Raw genomic sequence first — 21,166 nt, 5'->3', positions numbered from 1 at the left:
GTGAGAACAGAGGCAGAAATAACCTCTGAATATCTCTGGGTGTGGCCCCAAAACAAACTAACAAAACAAAACAAAAACCATTTTCCTCTAAGCATTTGGGGAAGTTAAGTCCCACTGTTAGTAATTTTATGAAGTTAAAAAAATGACCAATATCCTGGCGATTCAAAAGGAAGTGGCACAGGGACGAAACTTTAAGAAATATTGGAAGGCAAAGGGCCACCTAGGTCGAACTATGTTTAGAGGCACAGGCATTTCTATGAGAACTAGAAATTTCTATCTCATTTCTATGAGAACTAGAAATCCTGCAATATCTTCAGCACTGGTCTCATGAGACTTCATGACTCTTAGAAAGAGAGACCATAGCCTACCTTTTCTTTTTTTTTTTTTTATAATTTTTATTGTGACCAATGTGAATTATGAATCTTTCACAGTAATATTTAAGGTACATAGTGACATTGAATCAGAGGCATTCCCACCACCAGTGTTGTCTTCCCTCCACCCCTGTACCCAGCATGCATCCCCTATCCCCCTCCTTTGCTCCCCAGACTGCTAGTATAACTAGTCCCCTTTGTGTATAGGACTATGGGAACTTCTGGGGAATATTCGCTGAAAAAAATTGCCTTTTATTGAACACAAACAGGTCTCAGAAATGCCTGGCTTGAAGAAGATGCTTCACATCAGAAATTCCCTATATTCCTAGGATCAGGCTATTTATTTAAGCAAATTTAAAAGAGACTAAAATATTATGCTTTGAGCGAGGAATTAAATAAGTCAAAAAGCAGGTGGCAGTAAAATTGCAGGTGAGAGCTGTGCTGCAGCTGGCAGTCATGAATGTTTCCCCATTAGGTCCATGGAATAGTATCAAACAAAACAAATATTGCTGTAAAAATAAAATATCCTTCTCAGTACTTGACTATGAGAATTCTAAGCTATATGATTCAAAAGGAAAAATATATCTTTATCACTAGATAAAGCATGTTTTTTTCACTAACAACTTAATTGGATCAGCAATTCTAACAATTTCTTGTTTTACCTCATTTTAGGCAGAAAATATTTTGGAATAAAACATTGTTCACACACTGGGAAAACACAAGGAAATAGATATGCTTCTTTATGCAAATTGATTTTCATTTCGAAGTGTCGATGACCAATTTGCTGACTACTTTCTCAGATTATAAACGTTGTTTTGACATATTTTCTTGAAATCATATATATGTTAATCTTTGAAAACTTATATTTCATATAACTATAGAATTCTCTTTTAAAAATAAAATTGTAGAAAAATTTGAAATGTCTTTGTTAAGTAACTCTTCTACTGTGTTGTTTGTCTGATCACTTTTTATTACAATTTAAAGTGAGGGTCATTTTAAGTTCTATAGACCATTTGTTCTTTTTTTTTGGGGGGGGCGGGAGGGAGTATATCCAGTGGTGCAAAAGTCTTACTTCTGGCTCTGTGCTCAGGGGTTACTCCTGGTACTGCTGAGGGGGCTATATGTGGTGCCAAGGACTAAATTTGGGTAAACATATGCAAGGAAAGTATCCAACTCCCTGTACCATTGCTCTGGTTCCTATTAATTTATTTTTTAATTTCAACTTTATTGGGAAAATTAATTTCTAGGATATTTAATGCTCACATATGGTGGCTTGATATGTACTTCAACTGTAAAATAATTCTCTCAATTTATATAATTAACATTTTTTGTCTGCTATATATATGTATATATATATGTTTATAAGTTATATTATTTATGAAATTTCAAGTGGGACTTTTAATCATGTTCTAGAATCTGGATACAATGCACAGGGGATTATTGATAAGTTAACTGATGATTAACATCCATTTGTTTGTTAATTTTTGTTGTAGTGCAGAACCCTTTAATATTATAAGATAAAAATAGTAAAGATCATGATAGAGGGCCTGGAGAGATAGCACAGCGGTGTTTGCCTTGCAATCAGCTGATCCAGGACCTAAGGCGTTTGGTTCGAATCCCGGTGTCCCATATGGTCCCCCGTGCCTGCCAGGAGCTATTTCTGCAGACAGCCAGGAGTAACCCCTGAGCATCGCCGGGTATGGCCCAAAAACCAAAAAAAAAAAAAAAAAGATCATGATAGAAATAAAATAAAATGAGTTTTTGTCTTAAGATAAAGAAATAGACAACAAACCTTTAACACATTAAAGAAAATTAAAGTTGTAGGATATGACATTTTAATACACTAACAACAAAATAGTTAAAAATTAAAAATAATTTAATTTAAAGTTAGAAAGTATAAAAACTCTAAAATAATTTAATCATGGATGTGAAAATGTTTTAAAACAATGATGAAAAATACTGGGATTGAAGCGAAAGCACAGCAGATAGGGCATTAGCCTTGCACGCAGCTGACCTGGGTTTGAACCTGGCATCCCATTTGTTCCTCCAGCCTGCCAGGAGTGATTTCTAAGTGCAGAGCCAGGAGTAACTCCTGAGCATTACCAGGTGAGGCCCCAAACAAACAAAAATACTGAAGACACAATGGAATGAAAGTTATTTTACTCTTCTGGATTATGATAGCATTGTTTATTAATCCATATCATCCCAAAGAAATTTCAGGTTAAATGTCTACCTATAAAGATTTTAATTATGGGGGCCGGAGAGAAGCATGGAGATAGGGCGTTTGCCTTCCATGCAGAAGGACCATGGTTCAAATTCTGGCATCCCATATGATACCAGGAGCGATTTATGAGCGTAGATCCAGGAGTAACCCCGAGTGCTGCCGGGTGTGACCCAAAAGCAAAACAAAAAAAAAGTTTTAATTATGTATCTACAAAAGCAGAACAATGTCTTAAAATTTGTATGAATTCTGAAAGATCTAGATAGAAAAATCTTGAAAAAGAAGATAAAGTTTGAAAACATGTTATACACTGGTTTTAATTTATTTTGCAATATTGCAAATTGAAACTATATGATATTGGTAAAAACTCATATACCATTGGAACAAGATTAGTATATAATGGTTTAAAATTATAAGTACATATTTTATGGTCTAATAATGTATGACAAAGAAATTACTATTTTAAGTCTGTAAAATAAATTATATTAATAAGTTCTTTGGGGAAATAGGGAAATTGTGTATACACAATGGAATATTACTCAGCCACAAGAAAAGATGAAATTATACAATGTGCTTCTATGTAGATATCCATCAAGTATAGTATAATATTATATATATGTAATATAGTATTTTATAGTATCATGCTGAGTAAATTTTGTCAGGGGTGGAGAGAGAGACATAGTCTGATTTCTTTCATATGAAGGATATGAGGAAGCAGAGGAATAACAATTAGAGATTGAGAATTATTCTTTAGTAGGAAATATTTGAGTGGGGCATGGAACTGGGAAAAGATCCTACATCAATGATGGTAGCAAGTGTTCACTTGGAATTGGAGGTGGTGCTTAAAAGGTGGTGTTTTGGAGCAGCACTGGGGGTACATTTTAATAAACCATCATTTTTAGTTTATTGTGTATATAAAATACAACAGATTTTTGTGAATTGATTTTTAGACTACTTTTTTACATTGTTTTATTGTTTCTAAGAGTTGATTTTAGTGAAGATTAAAGGGTCTCATTTAATATATTGTCATGTCATATGCAGATAGAGATTATTTGACTTCTTTTCAAACTTGGACCCCTTTGATTTCTTTTTCTTGTTCAACAACTGTATGGGCCAGGTTTTAAAATTTTAGTGTATGAATAAACTAAGATGTAATAAGAAGAAACTGAGATTCAATCATAAAATATATTCAGTTAAAGCATAATTGTAGTTGAAGAATACACTAAAAACTGATTCCAATGTGAAGGTATTTTGAAACAGTAAAGAAATCACCAGGAGCCTCTCTGCTGTTGTTTTCCCATTGTGGTCATTGAGGTACCATCATTGAGGTACCGTAATTTGTGTTGCTTACAAGCCTAAAGATTTTATTTGACCTTGTATCTACATAGACCTGGTTTTCTCTACTCCCCTTATGATGAATAAATACAGACAGCACTAGTGTTTGCCTATGGCTATGGTGGAGTTAAATCCTTGAAATTTCTGCAGTGTTTCTTTTAAAAATAAATTCCAAGTTATTTTTCTTATTTCAACACAAATTTTATAGGCAAACCCAGGAAATCTTGGGGAAATGACAGCCCAAGGCTTGAATAGTGTTGTTAAAGCTTTCATATTTCAGAGAAACTAGATGGCTTTATTGTTTGAAATAACCTAGTGTTCTGAGACCTTAATCACTGATTACATTGGATTTTTCCCCCTCTCATCTCTAACTTAAAGTTCAACTTTTTTGCAAGGGGCTTCTTGGAGAATATCATTTTTACCATTGTCAGCTTCATGAGAAACCTAAGTGAAGTCTATCACATTATTCATCCTCCAGTGATCTTTTATTTCTCTTGTGATTCTGCTAAAATGTGCAGTCATCATGGAGACATTGAATTATGTCTTCACACCACATAAAAGCAGTTTCTCTTTTTACTGGTAGTAATTTAATTTTTGAATTGGAATACTTTGAATTAAAGTGTCAACATGTTTATGTTTGTGCAATCAAAAGTATATTTGTTTGTTCACACATATAAATATATATTCAGTGTAGTCTTGTGTATGCAATCATGAATGTGACAAATCCCACTCTATAGATGTTTTCCAAATGAAATTTATATTTTTCTAATACTTATTTAAAATAAGAACTTGACATTTCAAATGCTCTTTCAAAATACTTCACACAAATAAAGATCCAATTCTAGAAAAAATTAAAATCTTTATTTAAACATCATAATTACAAACATGATTATAGTTGGGTTTCAGTCATAAAAAAGAACACCCCCCTTCAGAAGTGCAACATTCCCACCACCAATGCTCCCCATCTCCCTCCTCCCCAACTCCCTGCCTGTATTTGAGACAGGCATTCTACTTCTCTCACTCATTAACATCGTCATGGTAGTTGTTAGTGCAGTTGTTTCTCTAAATGCACTCACCATTCTTTGTGCTGAGCTTCATATCTTTTTTTTTTTTTTTTTTTTTTTTTTGGAGGGGCACACCAGCAGTGCTCAGGGGTTACTTCTGGCTGTTTGCTCAGAAAAATCTCCTGGCAGGCACGGGGGACCATATGGGACACCGGGATTCGAACCAACCACCTTTGGTCCTGGATCGGCTGCTTGCAAGGCAAACGCTGCTGTGCTATCTCTCCGGGCCCGAACTTCATATCTTGAGCCAGTCCTTCCAGCCCTCATCTCTGGCATTATTTCAATAATGTCTTTTATTTTTCTTAAAACCCATAGATAAGTGAGACTATTCTGTGTGTCTCTTTCTCCCTCTGACTTATTTCACTCCTCATAATAGTTTCCATGGCCATCCATGTATAGGGAAATTTCATGACTTCATTTCTCCTGATGGCTGCATAACATTCCATTGTGTATATGTACCACAATTTCTTTAGCCATTCATCTGTTGAAAAGCATCTTGGTTGTTTCCAGAGTCTGACTATTGAAAATAGTGCTGCAACGGATATAGGTATGAGGAAGGGATTTTTTGTATTGCGTTTTTGTGTTCCTAAGTGTTACTAGGAGTGTTATTGCTTAATTTCCAGTTTTTTTGAGGAATCTCCATATTGTTTTCCATAAAGGCTGGACTAGATGGCATTCTCACCGGCAGTGAATAAAAGTTTCTTTCTTCCTACATCCTTACCAGCACTAATTGTTCTTGTTCTTTGTGATGTGTGTGATGTGTGGTGTGAGCTGGTAACTCATTGTTGTTTTAATTTGCATCTCCCTGATGATTAGTGATGTGGAACATTTTTTTTTAAATATGGAATGCTTCACGAATTTGCATGTCATCCTTGTGCTAATCTCTGTATCATTCCAATTTTAGTATATGTGCTGCCGAAACGAGCATGATGATGTGGAACTCTTTTTTTTAAAGTGCCTTTTAGCCATTTGTATTTCTTCTTTGAGAAATTGTCTGTTCATTTCTTCTCCACATATTTTGATGGGATTAGATGTATTTTTCTTGTTAAGTTCCGTCAGTACCTTGTATATCTTAGATATTATCCCCTTGTCTGATGAGTATTGGGAGAATAGTTTCTCCCATTCTGTGGGTGGCTTTTTTATTCTAGGCACTATTTTCTTTGAGGTGCAGAAGCTTCTCAACTTAACATAGTCCAATCTGTTTATCTTTGTTTCCACTTGTTTGGAGAGTGCTATTTCCCTCTTGAAGATGCCTTTAGTCTCAGTGTCATGGAATGAAATTACCTTTTTGCTTTTAAAACTAAAATAATTAAAAATGGACAGATTGCTGTTATTTAAATGAAAAACCATATGAATCATGTAGTTTACAGTATGATAGTACATGTCCATTTATAAGACTGCTATGTTATAGATGGGTGGTTTAAACAAGAGATCTTTATCCTCTCATGCATATAATATAAAAATTTCAGCAGGGATATTTTCTGGTGGAGCCTATTTTCCTTCCTTACAGATATTATTCATCTTTCTGTGATTTTAGTAGCTTGCTTTGTTTGCATATATAAGAGGATATCCTGTATTTCTCCAAAAAATGAAAAATAAACCAGTCCTCTTAAATTATTCGAACTTTGTGTTTTATTATTAAATATTATTAAATATTTTAATTATTATTAAATATTATTAAATACTTTAATTATTATTAATATTAAATATTATTAAATATTCCCAATTATTTCAGTAAAAATGCCTAGTTCAAAATTCACCCACTTTCAGGATTGGGAATTTACCACATAAATCTGTGGTAAGGAAATAATTAGGACTATAATACTACAAATACAAATTTAATTCAAAATAATAAAATTGATAAAAATCTAATTACCCTAGGTCACATCAATTAGGATGAAAGAAATCTACAAAATTTATGGATACATGGGGGAGGGGTAAAAAAATTTATGGATACATAGTCATTTTAATTACTCATAAACTTCTGCTTTTAAAACTGGATTTGCCTTAGTGTTTATTCATCCATTCACTTAATAAACAAATATTAGCACTGATTTATGTGGCAGACATTATAAGATGTGTATTGATACAACATATATTTATGTGTCAAAATTACAAGATGGTAGGGATATAACAGTGAACTAAACAGATATAATTCCTGTTTTCTGAGAATTTACATGCTGTGGGATGTTCAACAGATCACATGGACTTTCTTGTATTTACTTTCCTTATCTTATGATTAATGATTAGATTGAGAAAGCATCAACATTTTAATGAATCTTCATAATTGATATTTCCCTCTAATTACTAAAGTAAATAGGCATCTTAAAGAATTTGGAAAAAATTTGAAAGTCACACCTGGGAAAAGTAAATCACTTATGCTTCATACATTAAGCTTGCAGTGTTTCTAGATTTTTTTTACAATTTTTTTTATTTTTTATTTTTAATTATGAGAACAAAGATGCAAAGAAAGAGGACAAGGTAAAGTTAGAGTGGAAGGACAATCACTCATAACATAATTCTCAGAAAAATCCCCCTCTTTACCTAGGTTGAATAGAAATATCTCAAACTTTGTGTTATGTGAGAATCACTGTTCTGTAATTACCAATCTATTTTAGACTTTCTCTTTTCCCTATAGTCTTTATTTTAATTTAACTGGTTCCTGGAAGATATATAATTAGGTACCTATGATGAAATAAAATGGTAAGACCTAACAGGGAAATCAAGATGGGATCTTATAACTTATTTGAAATAATACCTTTCCTGTCAGATTCACAATTCTGATTTTAGGATTAAATGTGACTTTCAGTAAGGTTTGGAACATTATGCAAATCAAAGTTGCTTTCTTATCACATTTCTTGAGGCCAAAAATCAGTAGCCTTTTTGGAAGCAAATTTGAGTTGTGAAGTTTTTAAAGGGATATGTAATAATGGAATATGAATTTAGGTGAAGCACAAAACCATTTTATTTTCATGTATATCGCCTCCTCCTTTCACAGCATTGCATCTGAAAGAGTGGCTTGTCTTGTTCTTTATCATTCCAAAGAGAGGTTTGGCCTGAATATCCTCTATAGACTATTTTCAGCATGAGAAAAGGTTATTTCAGTAAAAGAAACTAATTTACAGATAGCTCTGCCCCACATAATGTCCAGAATTGGGGGCAAGGGTTTTAATTAAAATGGAAAAGTTGGTAATTTTTAGACTAACCGGGAAGCTTAAAGCTAATGCAATTTGAATAAAAGTAATAACTTTGCTTTAAATGCAAATATTAAAGCAAGAAAGAGTCTGGAGTTGATTTGTAGTGCAACTGAAAGAGATTGTAATTTTTTTCGTGTTATTTTAATATTTTGCTTTAAAATAAATGGGCTTTTTACCTTCTGAAACTCTGTAATATATATACTTAAAATGCAAGCTATATTTTTTAATAACCTTCTTAAAGTTTCTCAGTCATTAGCTTGTTTTTTCAACTCTTCAAAGCAGTGAAGAAATTTTATATTAAAATTTATTATAGAAATTCATAGTTTTATTGTTGTTAGTTACATTTATTGGGAGGATAAAATTCTTTCAGCAATGACTTTTCTTCTAGGCTTTCTTTACAACTGGATTGTAGGGTCAGCATGCTACTTCACCTTTTAAAACTGAACTTATATCTATATTTAATTTTTTAATTTATTTATGTAATTTCTGTGGCTTACAAAGCAATGGATAACAGAATTTTGGATATTCAGTGTTCCAACTCCAAACCTACACACTAGTTAGGGCCTGTACACCAGTTACAACCCTTCTCCCTCTTGGGTTAATTTGGCTCATGTACTGCCATGGACATTTTAAATCATGGTAAGACATTGTCAAAAGTATGAGAATGAGATGAGTTTTACCAGTATGCATTAAAATCACACTAATGTCGTGGTGAATACAAAAGCATAATTGAAGAGGAGTTATAATAGCTTAATTGTTCTGAGATTTTTCTTATTATTTTTATGTTAAAGGACACTTTACTGTTGAAACAAAAATTTAAAGCCATCTTTGTAGGGGCCGGGCGGTGGCGCTGGAGGTAAGGTGCCTGCCTTGCCTGCGCTAGCCTAGGACGGACCGCGGTTCGATCCCCCGGCGTCCCATATGGTCCCCCAAGAAGCCAGGAGCAACTTCTGAGCGCATAGCCAGGAGTAACCCCTGAGCGTCACAGGGTGTGGCCCAAAAACAAAAAACAAACAAACAAAAAAAAAGCCATCTTTGTATCTAAATAAGACATGTTTTCCTCGTTTTCTTTCACATACTTTATACAGGCAAACTTAGTTTATGTAACTAGAGGAATCATATTATTTATTCAAACTATTTTAACGTTCACATTTTTCATTCAATACTCATTTGAAAATTCAAGTCATTTTTCATTCAGCAGCCATTCAATATTTTCTCTCAACATTTTTCATTTAACAGATTAAAGAAAACTTTAACCTCCATAATACATAAGACTAAGTTAACCAATCTGTTAAAAGCACATACTTATCTCTTGGGGTTATTTTTTTCTATTTGAGGTGAACATATTTGTTTAAATTTAATTTCGACATTTTAGGTGACATTTTAATTTTATCTATCTACTTTTTTATTTATAAATAGTACTTTGAAAGGAGTTAGATTCCTTTGACAAATGTCAGCCTTTACCGTTTGTGATAGTTGAGAGAAACCTGCTGAAGAAATACATGACTAAGAATGGCCCATCTTGTGATAGACATGAGTTTGCTACTAAGTCAGAAACACAACAGCAGAACCAATCCAATGTTGATAGTTTTAAGAGTAAGACAAAAGGTACTTTAAAGGACTCAGGTATATTTTACTCAGGGAAATTTTTTGTACTTGGTTGAAAGATTTATTTGGATCTATTGGATCCATTTGCAAGGGACTTCTTATTTAAATGGAAAAAAACTGGGAGGGTGTCTACACTCTTTTTCTTGAAAAACTGAATATTTTGTCTTTTGGGTTTTAACTTCAGATCTTATGGTAGCTAATTGGTGGTTGCTGAAAGAATTTGACTCTGCTAGAGGACCTGGAAAGGCATCAGGAGTTTCAAAAGAAAACAAATAACTGATACCTTTACAGGAAGAAATTCAGTGGTTTTACTATCAATTACTTTAGAGTTAGTTTTTGTTGAACCTCCTTGTTTGTTTTGTTTGTTACCACACCCAGTGATGTTCAGGAATTATTTTTGCCCCCTCTTTCAGAAATTAGTCTTTTCAGTGCTAGTGGTTTGCTAGGATTGAACCTAGATCAGCTGCCTGCAAGGCAAGTACCCTGCTCACCGTTGAAGGATATTTCTCCAGCTCCAGCACTATTCCCCCTTATAATATTTCTACACCCCCAATCACTGATTCTTTTTGGTCTCTACACAAGAAGAGGCATTGACTAAAATACAGACAGTACTTCTATGAAACTGAAGGTTGTAGAAGAACAAGAAAAAAAATGCAGTAACTTTTGAATCATACTGTCTTTTTATTGTAAACATTTTTCAAATTTTATATTTTTTAAACTTTTGTGATTTAAAAAGTCCTTCATAGTTGGATTTCAGACAGACCATGATTAGAATCAATCCCACCACCAATGCTAATCTCCATCCACCTGAGTTTATCCCATAACACAACCTTTGCCCCCATATTGCTCTTATTACAGGCCCATTTACAGTTTAGATAGTTAGAGATTGGGTCTTTTGTTTCCATTGTTGTTGACTTTGGTTTGAATAATTAGTTCAATCCCTCCCCCCTTTTTTTATTCTTGATCAATGGACTTGAAACTGCTGGCCCCTGCCCCCCCACCAAGTTGTTGTAGTCAGTCTTCTGTAATTAGTGATCTTGATTTTTGCATTGATCCTAGAACAAAGCCTATTGTAGAGTCGTTTCTTATAGTTCTAGAAGTTCTGTTCAGCCATGGTTGTCAAAGTCAGATATATGGAAATTGAGACCTGTGGTTTTTAGACGGGAATCATGAATCGGGTCTTTCTTATTGGTCCCAGGAATAGTTCTCAGTTGAGGTTGTCAAAGTCGATCTTCTGTAATTAGTGATCTTGGCTTTTGTGTACAAAGGACCGAGTGTCTTCTGGATTCATCTTACTGTTAGGTGATGAGGTAGGGCAACCTAATGAAGTTGTTGCTTTTGGGGCCAGTGAGGTGGCGTTAGAGGTAAGTGCTAGCCAAGGAAGGACCGTGGTTCGATCCCACAGCGTCCCATATGGTCCCCCCAAGCCAGGGGCGATTTCTGAGCCAGGAGTAACCCCTGAGCATAAAACGGGTGTGGCCCCCCCAAAAAAACAAAAAATAAAAATAAAAAATAAGTTGTTGCTTTTTCTCATCATCAGGGTGTCCTATCACCTGACATAAATTGATGCCAGAATGGTATTAGGACTCCTCAGTGGGAGTTTGATTCCTGGCGCTGTTTCAGGCAATTGTGTTGATTCTTTGGTATTTGGGGTTGTGTCCGAACACACGGAGTCTAAGTCCAGCCTCCATCTCAAGTGTTCAAGGTTGGAGGTGAACCTATATTATAAAATTTATGGGTTCCTTTGCATAGTAGATAAGTAGACAAGATAAGATAGTAGATAAGAGCTTGTTACTGTAGATAAACCAACATCATTATTTTGTTTTTGTTTTTTGGGTCACACCCGGCAGCACTCAGTGGTTACTTCTGGCTCTACGCTCAGAAACTGCTCCTGGCAGACTCAGGGGACCATATGGGATGCTGGGATTCGAACCACCATCCTTCTGCCTGTGAGGCAAATGCCCTACCTCCATGCTATCTCTCCGCCCGCCCCCCCCCCAACATCATTCTTAATGGCAAAAAACCTGAAAGCATTTCCACTAAAGTCAGGCACTAGGCAAGTTTGTCCATTGTTACCACTTCTATTCAATATAGTATTAGAATTCTGAGCAATAGCAATCAGACAGAAGGAAATTAAAGGAAATTAAAGGAATCCAAATTGGAAAAGAGGTATCAAACTATCTCTATTTGCAGGTACATGATGAGTCTTATGATAAACAATTTGACACCAGAGTCTAACATTATTTTCCTTTTCTTTCTAGCAGAGAAGTTTTTGCTATTTTCAAGCTGCAATTAAATAATTTTGTGAAATTGTCTTTCTGAGATTAGTATTTAAAAGAAACATTTTTCCCCTTAATTTCACACCCTGTGCCACTCAGGGGTTACTCCTGGCAGGATCAGGGGACAATATGGGATGCTGGGGATCGAACCCAGATCTGTCCTGGGTTGGCCAAATACAAGGAAAACATCCTACCTGCTGTACTATTGTTCCAGCCCTAGAAGCATAGTGTTTTAAGGGAAAAATATAAAACAAAATATAATAAGAGATTTCTAATTTTGCTTTGATTTTGTTCTCTGGGAAAGCAAGGCTTTGAAGAGATTGATAATGTAGGAAATGTGGTAAGAAACTTCTCTATGTGAGCAAATGAAAAAATAAATGAAAATCTACTTCTAATACATTTAAACTTACTATATTACTACTGTTTTTTCACCAGTTATCTTTCTATGCTCTTCACCAGCCCAGGTTCCGGGAACAGATTTAATGTTTTATAGATATTTAAAGTGTGTGTGTGTGTGTGTGTGTGTGTGTGTGTGTGTTTGATTCTTTTGACTGTAGCAATATTCCTAATTATTTTTGTATCTGTATTTCTTGTAGTAGATTATTATTGCCGTTGCCATGAAAAAAAAAACAAAACCTCTACAGGTTTTAGTAATCAACATATTTATTAGCCAAAGGGGAAAAACTAGGCTGTACTGCTTTATTCTAAAAGTATAGAGAGACTGAGTAATAGTGCTGAAATTATAGTATCAGTTGCATATGGACCTCAGTACTTTTGTTCTACCAATCTTCCAGCAAATGACCTCAGGTAACTGTTCTTTAAAACTTCCTAGAATATTAGAATTGTCTTTAAAACTACACTTTAACGGTGTTATGTATCTGTAATATTTTTATTAGTACATTTAAGTCCATTTAAAGGTTTTTAAATGTTCAGAAATGTTTTGGAGCATAGTTTCCTAAAGCTCTAAGCACAGCAAAAGAAAAGTAAAAAATTATGAATGTGAAAACCCAGACAAAAAGGATCGACAATATTTCTGATAAACAAGATGTAATTTGCTGTGTATTCTCTGTAAATCACTTTGCCTGTGGCTAAATCCAGGAAGGTAGATCATCATCTAGTATAATGACTAGAAGTAAACTTTTATAAAGGCAAAGGTGAGGAAGGTCTAGAAAAGAAAAAAATATTTGAGGAAAGGATTAAAATGAAATTAAAATGAGAGAGCAATTTATTCAAGTAAATCTTGTTTCAGAGTCAGTAGAGTCAAGGTTAGAGAAATGTTAGTCATTATACGGATTGTAATTTTTTATATGTACTACCTTCTTGACATCCTAAAATATTCTGTTCATTTTATATAAGAATAAAGTGAGACTCCTCTGATTGTAAATAATTTAGTCTGAAGGACTTGTTAAATATTTCATTGCTAGAACGTAGAGCCAGTACGTGGGTTCTGGTACTGATATTTTAAATTGTGCTTTCACTCTCCCATTCTGCCTCAGGTAGCAAACTTGGAAGTTGCAAGTATTTTTCTTTAGGGGAAGAAAAATTGGATAAGGCTCTCTGTTGAGTGAAAAACAGTAGAGGAAAGAATAAAGGGAGAAGGAATCAGTTTTTTCGTCTTTGACAAAGACCAGTCAATGCAGGTAGATAGTTAAAGCCCTACTACTACTGGAAATAACTTTATTCAGTCTTTTGGTTTGTTGCACATAGCTTGATCCGAACAGTTCTTTGGCTTGGGTTACATATAGTATTTGTTCTTGTTTCTGATATATGATTTTGAAAGCTTCTTTTTGATAGTTTATTAATACATATCAGTTTTAGGAACAGTGGGAAAAAGTTTTTGTTAAAGTTGCTCTATGTGTCTGTCACCCAAGAAGGTCTTTAATTCATAGCTCGAAGGGAAGAGAATGAAGACAGGAAACTAGTTTTCCACTATAGTTGTTCCTTACATTATTCCTACCTTAGAGTGTCTTCACTTATTTATTTTTTAACATAATAGAACATTATAGTATTGCAAAAGGTTGAAAGGCTAGAAAGCACACCAAGTAATGTTTTGTCCAGAGGTGTGTATGTTTCCTCAGATAAAGAACCTGATGTTACAGGGAATATAAGCATATTTGTTAGTACCAGGGCAAGATTCTGTTATGCAAAGGATAAAATACATGTCATGGATGACATGTATGTATTCTATCCCCTTGAGCTGGTTCTTTCACACTGCCTTTTTTTTTTTTAGGACTCTTGAATCTATTAACTAATTCAGGCTAAAAAATTCTGATGCTTTCATCTTTTTCATTAACTGTTTACTTTTCCTCTATTTTATTGCCTTGGACAAGTCTCTTAACCTATCCAAAACTATCTTACCATAACTTTCATGAAAATGTCAAAGTGTTATAAATAAAGTATATCACATTTTCAACCACTGGTTATATTTCCAGGGTTGTAAATGCTTTCTCATTCATAGAATATACTTCTGCTTTTACTTTCTAGAGTCGAAAACATGCAAGCAAAGTCAGACTGTATTACATGCTTCACCCCCGCGATGGTGGCTGTCCAGCTAAGAGACTTCGTTCAGAAAATGTGAGTATCCAATATTATGTAATATTTATCAATGAGAACTAGCTAAGAATTTTGAAGGCCTAGAAATATTACTAATGACCATTTTATTGTATAGTGTAAAAGTGTGTGGACTACTTCTCATTCAGTATTATTGAAAATATTACACATCTGCAAATCTTTCTCTTTTTCTTGTCAGAATATACCAGGGTAGCAGTGGAAGACATTGTGATGTTATTAAACTAGGATTGTGCTAAAAAAGTATACATCAAATTCTTGAAAAGAAATAGTGAGGGATTGGAGACAGGAGACATCAAATACAAGAAGCACTAAGCCAGCACTTAAGAGGGAAACTTAATAGAGACATTGATAAACAGAGACATTGCTTTTAAAATATTTTATTTTAACTTTGGTATATAAAACAGAAAAGAAATGTGCTAATTTATAATGAGAACTGTGTAAATTTTGCAGAAAAATTACTTGAGTTTTCTGATCTGAGGAAGAGAAAAAAGATAAATAGAAAATTGTTTTAAATTCATAGCAAGGGGTTTACTTTACATAGGTGAAGGCAAAACTGTAAAAACATTATTTTCCCCCCATAGAAGTCTCTTTTTCTAATGAGCTGGACATTCATATCTCTCTTTTGCAGAGGTCCTACATGATAACACTAGATTAACAGAAATCCTCTGCCCTTTGAGTTATGAGAATGCTGTAATCATGCATTTATAATTCGTGGTATCTTTTGTTTTTATCTTACTCTACCTATTGCTATGATGATGCCTTTATTTTATTTATTCATTTATTTATTTTTGTTTTGGGGTCACACCCGGGGTACTCAGGGGTTTCTTCTGTCTGCACTCAGAAATTGTTCTTTGCAGGCTTGGGGGACCATATGGGATGCCGGTATTCAAACCACCTTCCCACCTTGATTGGCTGTGTGCAAGGCAAATGCCCTATGCTGTTCTATCTCTCTGGCCCCTATGATGCTTTTATTTTTATATTAAAATTAATACTATTATTAAAGTAATCTGCCAAAAGTAATACTTGTGTATTCTTCATAGGAGAAGCAGCACAAGATAACAATATAAAACTAGAGGCAGTCAGTATTGTAATGAATTCCCAGTATGTCTCTTGTTATCCAAAAATAAAAATTAAATAGAAGACTTTTCTATAGCACTGTAGGAAGGCAGGATTGGGTACAAAGGATGCCATGAGAATATGACAAGAAAATAAAGTGGAATTGGATTCAAATCTGTTATTTCTTAGCTTTATGACATTGGACAAATTAATTATTATTCTTAAACTTTAGTTCCCCAATAAGGATTAACAATTATGGTTTACTCATTCAAATTTTGTCAAGTTAACATAAAATTAAAGGTAATAGGGCACGGATAGGTATATGCCAGATAGGGAGGAAATATAAATAGCGTAAAAGCTAGCTTTAAAAATTTTCACAGATGGACCAGGGAGATAACATAATAGTTAGTTGTGCTTGTTTCGCCAGTGGCTAATGCATGTTTGAACTCTAGCACAACATATGGTCCCAAGTTCTGCCAAGAACTTGTCCCTACGCACAGAGCATGAGCCCTATTAGATATGAAGGCCCCCCAAAATATTGTATAGTAAGTGAGGAAGATTAGAATCGTATTAGAGTATCTATACTATTTTCGATTTTTTTTAATAGTCTGCACATGTCCAATGAAGAAAAGAGAATGAATCATGCCCAAGTGATATGATCAGGAAGATGTTACTAAAGTCCTAGTATGTGGGCTGGGGTTTTGGGATTTGGGTGTATACAGTAGATTATATTGGTGCAAGTGGGAAAGTAGGTGCTTTACAAAATATATTCAAAGAAATCAATAAATCATAGGAGTCTAGTTAACCCACTTTAATGTAATTTCAAAATCCTATACCTATACTAAAGTCATTCACTTCATTAGATGTCTATTAGCAGAGAGAATTCAATAATTTCATCTTTGTTTTAGATTTATCTATTCCTCTCAAAATTACCCAGTGTGGTACCCATTTTATTCATTCATCAGCCTTCTAAGATATTAATTGAATAGTCAGAAATAATAGTATTCACAGACACATGACAACAGCTCTTTGAACACAGATTATTTTCTATTCACTCACATACTTACTCATACCGGAGTTTTTAGTATAGGCTTAATCAAACAAAAAGAAAGTGTTTCTGAGATGCAAATATTTTCACGACCATGATCTTTTTCATTGTGATCAGATCCATGATTCTTCCTACCCAGGATTCAGTTCTTCCAATAAATTTAGGATCCATTAAATGGCAGGATCATATTTATATTTTTAGAGTAAGAGGCACTTATAAGAATTCTTCCAAAATTTCTTTTGGTAACTTGTTCCATTGTTGTGTGCTAGGCTTAGAAAAACCTTTCATCTACAATTATTTATTTATTAAATAATTTTTCTAGAGTGTGTTAGTTATTGTGTAAAATAAATTAGTCAACAGTAATGATTACCTAATGATATTTTTGAATTAGTTATTGATGTTTTTTACTATTGTATATTTTTGGGCCACACTCAGTAGTTCTCTGAGCTTACTCATGACTCTACCTTCAGGGATCACTACTAGTGGGTTTGGCAGACTATTTTGGGTCCTAGGGATCAAATCTGGGTTGGCTCTGTGCAAGGCAATTGCTCTACCTTTTAAAATATTTCTCTGGCATAAGACCATACATTTTATAATGTATAATTTCTAGTGGGAATTTTGATATATTGGATAGAAGCTACACCTACTTTCTCTTTAGGCCTCAGTTGTATTATTTGGATTATCTTAATTTTATAGACTCCTATCTAAAGATCAAGGGACTGAATAGACAAAACGTTGGCTAGGTCATTTACAAAAATAGGACTTTGATAGAATGAATAGACCCAAACTATAACAATCTAAACTTAAAATGGTCCTGTTATACTGGTAGCCCAGGGGGCTCAGGATGGGGAGGTACAGGATGCATGCTGGGAACTTTGGTGGAGGAAAGTCAACACTTGTGGTGGGAATGGCTGTAATTCATTGTCACTTTATGCCTTAAATACAACTATGAAGGACTTGTAATTCACAATGAACTCAGTAGAAAACAAAACAAAATGAAACATACACAATTTTTAAATGGAAAAAACATGTCTTTGGGCCAGACTGAAGGCTTAAGTGCTATTGTACATGTCTAGCATATGGAATTATGAGCCAGGCCCCTAGTACTGCATTCCTACAGAGCATCACTGGGTTTAGCCCTGGTGGTCTTTGGGCACATCCTAGTGTTTAGCACCATTTGCTTATCACTGCCCTAAGCATTAGTGGGAATGATTGTGAGCCCTCTAAATACTTTCAGGCTTGGTTTCTAGTAATAGAAAGGAAGGAACTAATATCAACCTGACAACAAAACTTGTCAATTAATGTAAAGCTATCAATAAGTCCAAGATGTTTTCTTTTTCTAATAACAGTCTTACAATCTTATTGAAAGAAATATTTCTCCTCCAAAATACTGTGTTTTTGAAAAGTTGTAGCAATTTCTTCTTCTCACCTCCTTTTACAACCCAATCATCTTTCCCTATTTAGAGCTATGACAGGTTTGTATCCCAGTATAGTTGAGACCAGGTTTTTGTTGATGGCCCTTAGTGAGTTGATTTTGAAAACTAAAAATCTGCTTCTGAATTTTCAAAATGTAAACACACATTAATCATGGGCTCACATTGATTCATGAAATTATAGGAATGATAAACAATGTCAAACATCCTCCCATCCCCATTCTAGCTTTCTGAGAATACACAGCAACTCCAATTTCACTTCGAGATGAATAGAAGTAACTTATATTTTGAATATTTATTGTCAATTCTGATCAAATTCTATTTAATGTTTTTGTTGTTTTAAAACATGATTAATGTCATGGCACTTCTGACTTTTAAAGTATATATATTATTAAGATACTATGATTTACAAATTATTCATAGTTAAGTCTCAGTTACACTACGTTCCTGCACTAAAAATAACCTCCTTTACCAGTACTCTCAGGTTTCCTTCAACCACCCTCCCCCTTCATACTAGATAGGAAATTTTAATTTTTAAAGCTTTTACTTTATATATTATTATCTTTAAAAAGCTTTCCTATATTCTCATATTTTTTTAAATCTAATTCATTGAGCACTTTAGTTATATTTACAATACATCTATGTAGGATTTTATTACCTCAGTGTGGAAGTTTCCTTTTGTCATTGACCCTGTATCTGCATTCAGTCTCTTCCATTTTCAATATCTCTCTCCCACTCCTCCAAGTCTCTCAACCTTGAGAGTTTCATTGTTTAGAGTAGTTCTCAGGTTCTGTTATTTTGTTTGTTTGTTTTGGGGCCAGACCCATTGACTCTCAGGGGTTACTCCTGGCTATAAGCTCAGAAATTGCTCTTGGCTTGAGGGGATCATATGGGATGCCTGGGAATCGAACCACGCTCTGCCCTAGGTTAGCACTTGCAAGGCAGATGCTTTACCTTTAGCACCACCACTCCTCCCTGGTTCTGTTACTTTTGGCCATTTGTTATTATCTTACTATGCTTCTTTATATCCCACGTACAAGAAATAACTCTGTATCTATCTCTCTCTTCTTGGCCAACTTCTGTCAACATGATGCTCTCTAGTTTTATTCAAGTAAGCAACAAATTTTATTAATTATGTTTTTTTATAGCTAATTCTCTTCTATTGTGTATAGATATACGAGACTTCATTTATCCCATTAACTGTTCTTGGATACTTTAGTTATTACAGATTTTGGCTACTGTGAAATAGTGTTGCAGTGAACATTGGAGTAGAGTTTAATTTTGAATAATTTCTGAATACAGTTATTGTGCTTTTGAGATAGATACCCATGAGTGGGATTGCTGAGGCATATGAAGTCCAATTTTTAGGTTTTTTAGTTGTTTAATGAAAATTTAAAAATGCTGGTGTGTAATGTGGCATTTCTACCAACAGTAGATAAGGATTCCTTTACCCCACATCCACACCAGCATTTTTAATTTTCATTATTTTTTGTTTATTTTTAGGCCACATCCAGCTGTGCTCAGGGCTTACTCCTGGCTATGCATTCAGGCATCACTCCAGGACAGCTCAGGGGACCTTATGTGATGCCAGGAATCATATCCAGGTCAGTTGCATGCAAAGTAAGTGTCCATTCTACAGTACTGTCTCTCAGGCCCTGATTTCTTTCTTTTTTTTTTATGTGAGTCAGTCCTAGTGGTATGAGGTGATGTCTCACTATTGATTTGACTTGTCTTTCCTTGATGATCAATGGGCTTAAATATAGATCATCAGATATATAGTGAGCTAAACTTTGAAAAAGAGCAAAAGGCAGAAAGTAGAGCAATCAAACAAAAAGAAGTTAGTAAAACTCCCCAGTTACATCTAAAAAAAAATCACATCAAACCCCTATCTCACATCATTCTTTAAAGCCAACTTGAAATGGTTTAGAGATAAGAGTAGATTCATAAAGTAAATTGAAGAAACTATAAGCCAAACTTTATAATAGTAAATCTAGATTTATCTTCAATGATTCAATTCCATTAGCCAATGAAATGAGAACAAAGACAAACATTTGTGTCTACATTAAACTAAAAAGATTCTACTCCACAGAAGACATGATGACCATAGATTACATGCTTTGGGAGAAAAGGATTTTTTGGGGGAATAGAAATGTGTTTGTCACTATGTACCTTAAATATTACTGTGAAAGACTTGTAATTCACTTTGATTACAATCAAAATTATTTTTTTAAAAAAGGGGCTAATTCAAATTGTCAATAAACATGTTGTATAGGACAAAAAAAAGAAAAAAAAGAAATATGTTTGTTTGCAGGCCACAGTTGGAAATGGTGAGAGCTTACTCTTGACTCTATGCTTAGGAACTGATGTTGGGATGTTAAGGGGACCATTTGTGATGTCAGAGTTCAATGAAAGGGCTCAAAATATGCAAGTCTAGTTCCTTCATCTCTATACTATCTTAATGGCTCAAGAAGCACAAGACTTTTAAATTTAAGGTTTATTTAGGTTTAATTTATTTTTATGTTGGGTAGATAACTGCCATCTAAAGGAGCTAGTTAATATTAAGTAGACAGGGTTTATTATTATTATTTTATAAAGTGAGAAATAATTCTTTCCAAACTGAGAAACTTGCATTTGATTAGTATAATCAGGTTTATCACTCCTAAAAATTTATGTGACTTTCTTAGATCCAAAACATTTAGAATGGCTGGAAAACCTCTTCTAAAGTTTCCAAAAGCACAGGGACTGTGTCTTTTAGATTTGGAAGATTCAAACACATACAAATCCTCTTATTACAAAGCTAAAAATAAGGCCCAAAGATACACTCACTTTGGGCTGGCCTCAGATTTAGATACTCTGTGCTTCCCTGTTACCAGGCTTCTTCTTCATGACTTGAAATTGTATCTTATTTTTAGGCCCTGAAACCAGTGCTGGGTCCAGAGCCAGGAGTACTGCTGTTCTGGGGCAAAGTAATAATAGTAGCTGA

General features: G+C 34.2%; 1 protein-coding gene and 1 pseudogene across 1 annotated transcript in view; one reads left to right on the top strand and one right to left on the bottom strand.

The window, feature by feature from the left end:
* The window catches only part of ZMAT4 (zinc finger matrin-type 4), a 467,773-nt gene that overhangs the window by 168,483 nt on the left and 278,124 nt on the right, over window positions 1-21,166 (top strand). Inside the window, 1 exon segment of the mRNA XM_049771892.1 lies at window positions 14,560-14,649. Within this exon segment, the coding sequence (XP_049627849.1) occupies window positions 14,560-14,649 (90 nt within the window).
* Window positions 5,827-5,919, bottom strand: LOC126007627 (uncharacterized; annotated as a pseudogene).

Source organism: Suncus etruscus, chromosome 4 (assembly GCF_024139225.1).
Source record: "Suncus etruscus isolate mSunEtr1 chromosome 4, mSunEtr1.pri.cur, whole genome shotgun sequence".
In the NCBI taxonomy this organism is placed as follows: domain Eukaryota; kingdom Metazoa; phylum Chordata; class Mammalia; order Eulipotyphla; family Soricidae; genus Suncus; species Suncus etruscus.
The sequence above is the reverse complement of the archived record's forward strand: the minus strand, read 5'-3'. Positions and strand labels throughout refer to the sequence as shown.